Source organism: Marmota monax, unplaced genomic scaffold (genome assembly GCF_021218885.2).
Source record: "Marmota monax isolate L192 unplaced genomic scaffold, Marmota_monax_Labrador192_F-V1.1 WCK01_AAM20220418_F8-fsc00243, whole genome shotgun sequence".
Taxonomy (NCBI): Eukaryota; Metazoa; Chordata; class Mammalia; order Rodentia; family Sciuridae; genus Marmota; species Marmota monax.
Genome location: NW_026694604.1, coordinates 2,239,850 through 2,250,130, shown reverse-complemented (window position 1 = coordinate 2,250,130; position 10,281 = coordinate 2,239,850). Strand labels below are relative to the sequence as shown.

General features: G+C 46.5%; 1 protein-coding gene across 1 annotated transcript; it reads left to right on the top strand.

Moving 5' to 3' along the window:
* Positions 1–1,715: 1,715 nt before the first annotated feature.
* On the top strand, positions 1,716–7,304 carry LOC124077680 (endogenous retrovirus group K member 21 Gag polyprotein-like). Its single transcript, XM_058572055.1, has 2 exons — positions 1,716–5,329; positions 6,867–7,304. Exon 1 carries the CDS (start codon positions 1,716–1,718, stop codon positions 3,237–3,239), a length of 1,524 nt encoding a protein of 507 aa, XP_058428038.1. The 3' UTR covers positions 3,240–5,329; positions 6,867–7,304.
* Positions 7,305–10,281: the final 2,977 nt, after the last annotated feature.

Sequence of the window (10,281 nt, the reverse complement as noted above, 5' to 3'; positions counted from 1 at the left end):
GAAACAGCTGTGTTGTGGCCAGTGAAATGTGGGCAGAAGTGATGTAGCCACCAAGAGCGCGTCTCCTTGCTCCTGCAAGGTGAACTTCTGCTTTGTTTACTTACTGACATTTGATGGGGCTTATTTCACAGCACCTAATTATTTATCCTGACTAATGTACAGGATAGTGACACAATCCATTTTGTAGGGCAGCTGCAAAGATTAATGGAACAGCACGTGGCCCCTTCTCTCCCTTCCCATCCTCCCATTTCCCCATGCACACATACATACACATCCATGTTTAGGAATGCTTCTTCTTCTTCTTCTTTTTTTTTTTTTTTGGTACTAGGGATTGAACTCAGGGACACTCAACCACTGAGCCACATCCCCAGCCCTATTTTGTATTTTATTTAGAGACAGGGTCTCACTGAGTTGCTTAGCGCCTTGTCGCTGCTGAGGCTGGCTTTGAGCTCACGATCCTCCTGTCTCAGCCTCATGAACTGCTGAGATTAAGGGCATGCACCACTGTGCCCAGCTAGGAATGCTTCTCATAGACAATAAAATCTTCTTGTGGACAGTAAAATCCTTGGAATGCAGAGTCATTTAGGTTGCTGAAAATTCAAACAGGCTTCTCAAAGAAAAGGAAGTGTTATCTCACGTTAAAATTCAAGGAGTTCTAGCTTCAGGAACAGCTGGATCCAGGAATTCACAAGATGCCATCAAGTCTCCTGTCATCTCCCAGTTCTGATGGCTATGTTGGCATCTTTCTCAGTTTCCCCTGTGGGAAGCCATCCTGACACGTGACTGGGCGACTCCCGTTAAGGGTCTGAGGCTTCTGGCTGTGTCGGAATTTTCCCGGCCCTTTCCTGATGAGAGAGCCCGTCCATGTGGGGGTGTGACTGACCACTGACCCCGGGGGCCCAATCACTGACCCTGACCTTGGAGTGCAGTCCCCCCTCAACCTTCATTGGATGGAATTATCCCCTGAATTTCTTGTTCCCCAATAAAAGGCTACTCCCTGGCGTGTTCACTCTCTCTCTCTCCTGCTAGCCCTGAGTAATCCTTGCTGCCCTGCTGGGCGGTTAGAGGTTGGAGCCAGAGAGGGGAGCCGTCTCGGACCTGGCAATAGAAATAAGGTAACTGTGTCTGTGTGTTTTATTTCGATCTCTTCTAACTAACTTTATGCCTAGAACCTCATTAATGAAACCATTGCGCAGGACGCGTGGTAGAATTGGCGCCCACGAGGGGGGCATTCTAGATTAGTTAGATTGAGTGGGAGCGCGCTATAAAGATAAGGATAAAGATAAAGATAAAGGAAGAGGTGACAATTTGGGTCACAAAAGTACCTGGAGCTATTGAAGGAAAGAGACGTTAAATTAATTAAAATGGGAAATTCAACTTCTACGGATAAGGAAATGTATCTGACTATTTTAGACAGTATAATTAATCAGAAAGGAAAACAGATAAAGAAAGCTCAGTTATTACAATTCTTAAAGATTGTAGGTGAATATTGTCCTTGGTTTTGTGAACAAGAGTCTCCAAATTTATCTACTTGGGAGAAATTAGGAAGAAAGTTACAAAAGGTTTATTTTTCTAATGAACTACCTGGAGGCATAGAAAGTATTCAGAAAACTTGGACAGCTCTAGAAATTTGTCTCGTTGAATATATGGGTCAAAGTTCGTGGCCCCCTGAAGACCTGTTAAAAGGCTTGCAAAGGGCTATTAAGTCTATTCAAATGGAAAATTCGCCTGAGGCTAAGTTAATTCCTTTTCCCTTAGGCCGTTTAAAAACAAAGACAACGCTAAAAGCCAAACCTAAGGTTAGGAATGTGACTTTAAACTCGCAGGACTATACTAGCCCGCAGGGAGATTCTAGGGACGGAGATCATAGAGGACAAACCTCCGAGATCTTAGAAAGCCCTCCAGAAGAGGTAGAGGATCTTCCCACAGAGGAAAATCCGGAAGAGATTCCTGGAGGGGCTCAGAGTTCTTCTCCGCCACGTGGTTTAGAAACCCAAACTCAAAATGACGATAGTACAGAGTCTGACCATGATTTGCAATCTGAGGGAGAAGAATCAGACATGGAAATTCAGGACTTACAGAGGAATCTTAACAGGCTGCGTTTAACACCGCCTGTCCAGGCTATTCGAATTCGGCAGGTACCTGCTAAAAGGACAAAAATTAACAGGTACGCTGGGTTAACAATGACTTTTCTTACCCCGTTCCAGCGAGGTATTAAGAAAGCACAGGAAGATGGGGAGGATACTAGCGGTTTTCAACTTTTTCCAGTTTTTGAGCAAGTTAATGAACAAGATCAGAGAGTTAGAGTTCATGCTGTAATCCCATTTAAAACCATTAAGGAACTAAAAAGTGCATGTGAGACATATGGTCCAAATTCGCCTTTTGTACAGAGCTTGATAGAAAATATTTGCTCACAACCCCTTCCTCCTAGCGATTGGATTTCTTTAGCCAGATCTTGTCTGAGCGGGGGAGATTTCTTACTTTGGAGGACTTACTGGACTGATTTCTGTACTGAACAGGCAGAAAAGAACAAAAGACAGGATATAGAAACGCCAGTAGAAATGTTTCTAGGGACAGGTGAATTTACTGACCTAGAAAGACAGTTAAATTATGATTTTGTAGTGTACAATCAAATAACTGATTGTGCCAAACGTGCCTGGAGGCAGATTGTCTCCAAGGACCAGTCCAATTTAGTTCTTACCAAAATCAGGCAAGGTGCGAGTGAACCTTACTCAGATTTCGTAGCCCGGTTGTACCAGGCTGCAAACAGGTCAATCGGGGACTCGGGAGCGAGTGAGTTCATTGTTAGGCAATTGGCATTCGAAAACGCAAATAAATACTGTCAGGATATTCTTAGACCACACCGTAAAAAAGGGACAGTTTCTGAGTTTATTCGCTTATGTTCTGACATAGACTCTACTCATTTACAAACAGTGGCCCTAGCTGCAGCAATAAAAGAAACCTTGAAAACCCCAGATTTAGTACGAAAACCCCGCGGAAAATGTTACATTTGCGGGAGAAATAATCATTTTGCGCGGGATTGTCGCATGCGCAATTTTAAGTTCAGGGCTCCATCTACTGGCGATAATAGATATTGCAGGGCTCAGCCCCATGCGGCGGATCAAGATGGCGCGGATGAGCCCGCCTTCTTGTCATCATTTCCGCCTGGCCGGAACACAAACTTTCGGTCGGCCCGCCCCCGGGCCGAAAATGAGGAAGTAGGTGGTCGCGCAATGTGACGTCATCGCGCCGACCATGGGGGCCGCCATCTTTAATTTTACCGGAGCGAAACAAGCAGTTTCCGTACAAACCCTTAATGATTTTCAAAGGCTTTTAGGAGATATAAATTGGCTGAGGCCATCCCTAAAACTAACTACTTCTAATTTAAGTCCCCTATTTCAGATATTACAAGGAAATCCCTCTCCAACCTCTCCACGTCAGCTAACCTTAGAGGCTAGAATGGCTTTAAGGAGAGTTGAACATGCAATTAAAAATGCACAGCTTACTAGAGTTGATCCTAAAGAAATAGTGTATTTATTAATATTTCCAACTGAACATACCCCAACAGGAGCCATATGGCAAAGATTAGGAGTTATTGAGTGGATTTATTTATCCCACTCTCCTCAGAAGACATTAATTCCTTTTCATGATTCTATAGCTCAATTAGTAATTAAAGGTAGAACTAGGATTTTACAATTAATTGGATCTGAGCCTGATATCATAATTATTCCATTTTCTATTCAACAGACTAATTGGCTTTTTCAAACTTCTAGCTCATGGCAGATAGCTTTTGCTGATTTTCCTGGCCAGATAGATAGCCATTATCCTCGTGATAAGATTATACAATTTGCATCATTAACGTCACTTATTTTTCCAAAGATTGTACGTGCACATCCTATAGATGAAGCTTTATCAGTGTTCACGGATGGTTCTAACTCAGGTAAAGCAGGTTTTTATAGTCGTGTTCACACAGAGGTAATACAAACTTCTTATACTTCTGCCCAAAGAGCAGAGCTTCAAGCTCTGATTTGTGCCTTAAATTACTTTTCAAATGAGCCTATTAATATTTATTCTGACAGCTTATATGCAGTCGGAGTTACTAAAAATATTGAAACTTCAGTTATTGGGTATACTTCATCACAAGAGTTATTTGAGTTATTTCATAATTTACAAAAGACAGTGCTACTGCGAAAGTACCCATGTTTCATAGGGCACATACGGGCTCATACTAATCTTCCAGGACCCTTAGTTTCTGGTAATGACAAGATTGATAAATTAGTAGCTTTTTGTCAACAGATGTCTTCATATGACTGTGCACTAGCTTCCCATTCCTTGCATCATCAAAATGCTTCTAGCTTACGTAAAAAATTTAATATTACTAGAGAACAAGCTCGTCAGATTGTAAGCCAATGCCCTAAGTGTGTTATTCACACTCCATCTCTGCCATCAGGGGTAAATCCCCGTGGATTAAAACCAAATCAAATATGGCAAATGGATGTAACTCATATTCCTCAATTTGGTAAGCAATGTTATGTGCATGTCATAGTGGACACTTATTCTAGATTTATTTTTGCCACAGCACGTACTAAGGAAAATACTCAACATGTAATTTCTCATTGCTTAGCAGCTTTTTCTGTTTTAGGGTGCCCTATGCAGATTAAAACAGATAATGCTCCAGCTTATGTAAGCTCTTCTTTTCAACAATTTTGCCAAGAGTTTAAAATTAATCATAAAACAGGAATTCCTTATAACCCTCAAGGCCAAGCCATTGTGGAACGAGCTCATTTATCTATTAAGCTTCAATTACAAAAATTAAAGGGGGGGAATAGGTTTATGACTCCCCAAAATAGCCTTAATCATGCCTTGTTCGTTTTAAATTTTTTAAACTGTGACGCAGAAGGTCACACTGCTGCTGAGAGACAAATGTCTCCCTCAGTAACAGGCCCTTTAGGCAGAATTTTGTGGAAAGATTTACAGACTGGTCAGTGGAAGGGTCCAGACCCAGTGATAATGTGGGGTAGAGGTCATGCTTGTATTTTCCCAGAAGGCGCATTTCGTCCTATTTGGGTACCTGAACGTGCTATCAGACATGGAAGAGATGGAACCCAGATTCAAGCGACTGAGGATTGACCAGGAGGAGCCCCTATCCAGAAGGAGGAGATATCGGAAAAGGATGAAGAAAGACCAGATTGACCCAGCCGAAAAGCTGATTTCATGGGAAGACTTGAAGAAGCTAACAACCCAGGCTTCCCGAATACTTCGACACCTAGGAGAGAACAGGACCCCAGTGATGATGGTAGCAACAGTAATTGCCCTGTTGGGCTGTCAGGTAAAGGGGGATCAAGTAGACACTTACTGGACATATTTCCCAGATCCACCCCTGGTACACCCAGCTGTGTGGACTGGAGAATCTATTCCAGTATTTACTAATGACTCATTCATGATGGGAGGATTTACAGATACCCATATTACTCCCAATCATGTGACTAGATTTAATTATTCTGGCTACAGTGCCCAATTACCTTTGTGTTGGTCACACGATAAACATGCTGGCTGTCTGAAAGTATCATTCGAAGAAAAGACAGCGATTGGTAGACCTAGACTGACAAATAATTCTTTTTATGGGGACTTAAGACCTTATACTAGATCAGTAATTAAGATGGGACTTTCCCATAACAAGCCAGTCATTTCTGCAAAACCTCCACGGATGCCCCACTGTCCAAATAGTTCTACAATTGAGATTGGCACCTTTCCTAGATGGATGGATTGTGTAAATACCTTTCCTGTACAACATAAGGTGTCTAAAGATAGTGGGTATATTTTAGACTGGTCTCCAAAAATTGATAAAAGACAATTACGAAGAAATTCTGCTATGACACCTGCAGGATTTGTTATTAATATTTTGACTTATAGTAAAGGAGGTGTTCAGAAAGATGTTTGGCGTTTAATTGCTGCCTCAGAATTCTTACATTTTACAGAAAAACCTTTACCAAAATTTGTTGGCAAGAACTGTAAAGAGGGATCTTGCTATGGCTTACGAGCCTGTGTCCAATCTCCTTATGTTTTAATTACTGGAAATGTAAAAGTTAAATGGATAGATGACAGATATATTGTTACTTGTAATAAATGCAACCTAACCAATTGTATTACTAGGTATAATGGAGGAAAAGGAGTGCTGATACTTCATCAGCCCTCTTTTGTTTTATTACCTGCTAATATTTCAGAGCCATGGTATGCTGATACTGGTTTACAAGTCTTGCAGCAAATTCATGCCCAGTTAGCAAGACCAAAACGTGCTATTGGAGTTATAATTGTTGGTGTTTTGGCACTAGTCTCCTTTATTGCCTCAACTGTCTCTGCATCTCTGACATTGTCTCAAAATATTCAGCATGCGAAATTTCTTAATAATTTAGCTCAAAATACTTCCAAGGCTCTGCGTAATCAAGTAAATATTGATGAAAGGATTGAGACTAAATTAAACGCCTTAGAGGCGACTGTTATAGACATAGGTAATGAACTTTCAGCCTTAAAATTTAAGGAAAGGCTTAAATGCCATGCCAATTATAAGTATGTTTGTGTTACAGCTGCCAAGTACAATGCTTCTCTCTGGGATTGGGAGAAGGTTAAAAACCATTTATTAGGTATTTGGCAAAATAGTAATAATAGCTTGGATATTCTGGAACTTCATCACCATATCCAAGACATTCAAAATAATAGAGCTGATTTTTCTGATCCTTCTTCTCTGGCAAACCAAATATTGAAGGAGTTAAATGGATTCAACCCTGGAAATATTCTTAAACACTCGGCCTGGTACATTATTGGATTATTCTCTTTGCTGTTAATTCTCTTTTGTGTTATAATTATAGGATGGCGAGTCTTCGGAACAAGAATACAGAAACTCCAAAGAGTGAACCGCCGCCTCATTTTTAAGAATAAAAAGGGGGAATATGTGGGAAGCCATCCTGACACGTGACTGGGCGACTCCCGTTAAGGGTCTGAGGCTTCTGGCTGTGTCGGAATTTTCCCGGCCCTTTCCTGATGAGAGAGCCCGTCCATGTGGGGGTGTGACTGACCACTGACCCCGGGGGCCCAATCACTGACCCTGACCTTGGAGTGCAGTCCCCCCTCAACCTTCATTGGATGGAATTATCCCCTGAATTTCTTGTTCCCCAATAAAAGGCTACTCCCTGGCGTGTTCACTCTCTCTCTCTCCTGCTAGCCCTGAGTAATCCTTGCTGCCCTGCTGGGCGGTTAGAGGTTGGAGCCAGAGAGGGGAGCCGTCTCGGACCTGGCAATAGAAATAAGGTAACTGTGTCTGTGTGTCTTATTTCGATCTCTTCTAACTAACTTTATGCCTAGAACCTCATTAATGAAACCATTGCGCAGTTTCCCAGTTCTGATGGCTATGTTGGCATCTTTCTCAGTTTCCCCCACCCCTGCCCCACTCCATGGCTATTATGGCTCCAGGCCAGAACTGAGTCCAGAGGAAAAAAGAGGTCTGCCTTGCTTGCATGCATGACTGTCATTGGTTTGAAATAGGTCACATGATCATCCCTAACCAGATTGTGTGGCCAAGGCAGGGCGGGGCTTATTGCAGTCGGTCTGGTGCTTGGTCCTCTGAGCCTCAATGTCTTCCTCTTTAAACTGAGGGTCCTAACTACCCCTAATGTTGTCATGAGAAGCCTGAGGTGCTTCTGGCATGGCCTGGCCAGGCCAGGCTGAGGTGATGCTGGCATGGCCTCCTCCTGCTATCATTGGGGTGTCCGGTTGGGGGTCCAGGTCCTTGGTGCCTTGAACAAGACATGCAGATTTATTGAAGGTGAAGGTGAAAGGAGCCCTCTGTAAGGTGGGGTGGGCGAGCAGGAAGATCAAGGCCCCGACGTCTGGAAATTCCTGTCTTACCTGCTGAGCTGTCCCTACACGGACCTGATTGAAGACATTACCCCATTTGCTCCTGTTGGTTACCTGATGGCACCTGATTAGAATAATGTCCACTTTACCCCCTGGTTAGTCTAGAATACTGATCCTGTGGTATGAGTTATCATGGGCCATCGGTCCTCAGTGGTGGGAGTTGTCATGATAATGGGACTTTTTGTAAACAGGGACATGATGACTAATCTCTGTGTCTTGTCCCCCAGAGACATTTTACTTGTACCCAGCCTATGCCATCTTGGCATCCCTGAACTCCTACCTAAAACTCCCTCAGTAATGCCACGTTCTGGGGAAACAGCTGCACTCGGCCTGGTTCAAGACTGTGGCATCAGTATCTACTCAGTCTCTAGTGCATAGTAGGTGTTCAATAAACATTCGTCAAAAGTCAGTATCTGTGGTGTGCGTGGTTCCAGAGGTCAATGTGGGGAACTGGGGGGTGGGGGTGGGGTGGGAGGTGGTGTGATAGGGAGAGGGATACAGCTCAAAATAAGAATGTACTTTCTAAGTCATTGAGATGCCCAGAGACAAAGTAAGCTGGCTTGGGGCAGGGTGGGGTGGGGTGGTGGTGAGCTCCTCATCAGTAGAAGCATTCAAGCAGAGGCCAAAATTACCTCTAAGATCCTTGCTATGATTCTGTCCTTGGGGGCAGGCTGGCAATGGCTGGCTTAGCTGTGCTGGACCCCAAGATGGTCTAGAGTCTCTTCCCTGCCCTGTACCTTAGGTCTATGTGGGACAGACATATCCATATCCCGGCTCAGACACCCACATCCGGGCCAAGAGGGAGGCCTGGGCCTTCTGGCTCTGCCTGGGCCACACTGTGGTCACTGCTGGCCATGGCAGGTTTAGACAGACTGGAAAGCCAGGGGGAAACTCAGAAGTCTCCCCAATACCTCTCGGGGCTTCCCCTTCTCTTCTCCCCATCCTCCACAGTTCTCTTGGGAATCTGCCTATTTGTTTCCGGGTTTCTGTCTTTCCCTCCTATCATCTGTCTTTCCTTCTTCCCTCTCTGATCTGGCCGCTGCTCTCTCCCTGGGAGGAGTGGGACAGCCACAAAGTAGGTGGGGCATGGAGCTCACCTTGAGGGGTTTCCAGTCCCTCCCTCTTTCTCAGGGAGAACGTTGGCGGTGGGTGGCCGGGCCTCCTAATTCTACTTCCAGGTACCCCAGGGTCCCTCCTCCCACACCCAGGAGCAGGGGTCCCATAGGCAGGGCAGTCTGTTTCTGACCTGAAGCTGGGGGGTCTCCATCCCTGTCTCTACATCCCTCCTTGGTCCAGAGTGGTGCTCACAGCCACTCACACGCAACCTGTTCTGCAAACCCAACTCCCCCACGCACACAGCAGGGCCCACTCCCACTCCAGGTGGCCAGGGGTCAAACGCTGCCTCAGCCCCCACCGCACAGGGCAAGGTATCTAACTGCTCTGGGCCTTAGTTTTCTGTCTCTAAAATGGGACCAAATTCGCACAAGTACTTAGGATGTGAGAGCCTGTCTCGGTTCTGTCCCGACCTTCAGCTGAACCCATGGGGTAGGGGAAATGGTGGGCAGGAGGCGAGGTCTTAGTGGTAGACCATAGTGGGCAGGGTCAGTGGTGAGCGGGGGTCCATAGTGGCCGCGACCAGCAGGCGTGCAGTGGGCAGGGTCGCGGTGAGCCGTCATTCTTTGGTGTGGTCCTCAGGGGCGGAGTCTCGGGGGGGGCGGAGTCCGCAGGGGAGGGGCGGGGTCAGCAAGAGATAAGAAGGGACTGTGTGTGCCGGGTCTGGGTCTCTGGGGAAGGGTCTTTTGGGAGAGGAGCCACAGAAGAAGGTGGGGAAAGGGCGGTGTCTTTGGTGTCTCGGGCGGGCGGGGCCCGGGGGGCGGAGTCAGGGCAGGCGGGGCCCAGGGGGCGGAGTCACGGGCGGGCTCGGTCCTCAGGGGCGGAGTCTAGGGGGTCCTCCTCCCTCGGCTGCCCGCAGGGGCGCCCGTGGGTGAGGCTGCGTCTGATTTGGGGGCGCCCCCCCACCCGGGTGGCCCCGCCGCCAACCTCCCCGAGTCGCCGCTGGGCGGTCTCGTTCGCTTGCGCTGAGCAGGCGGGAGAGGGCTGCTGGCGGCACGGGGGGGGGGGGGGGAGCAGGGTGGAGTCGCCTGCGTCCCTACCCCGCCAGCCTGCAATCCCCTGGGGGTCCCATCTGCCGCTCCTTTCCCCCAGTACCTGCGCCGGGCTTGGCTTTCTCACCTACCTTGATTTTATTCCATCTGGCTGAGGCTCCCGGGCAAACAGGGCGTCATCACAAACGGGACTCTGCGTTTTCACCCGGGCAAGGGACCCCCGACAGCCAGCGGGGGCTGGTTAAGAGAGGCTCTGGTTGGTGGG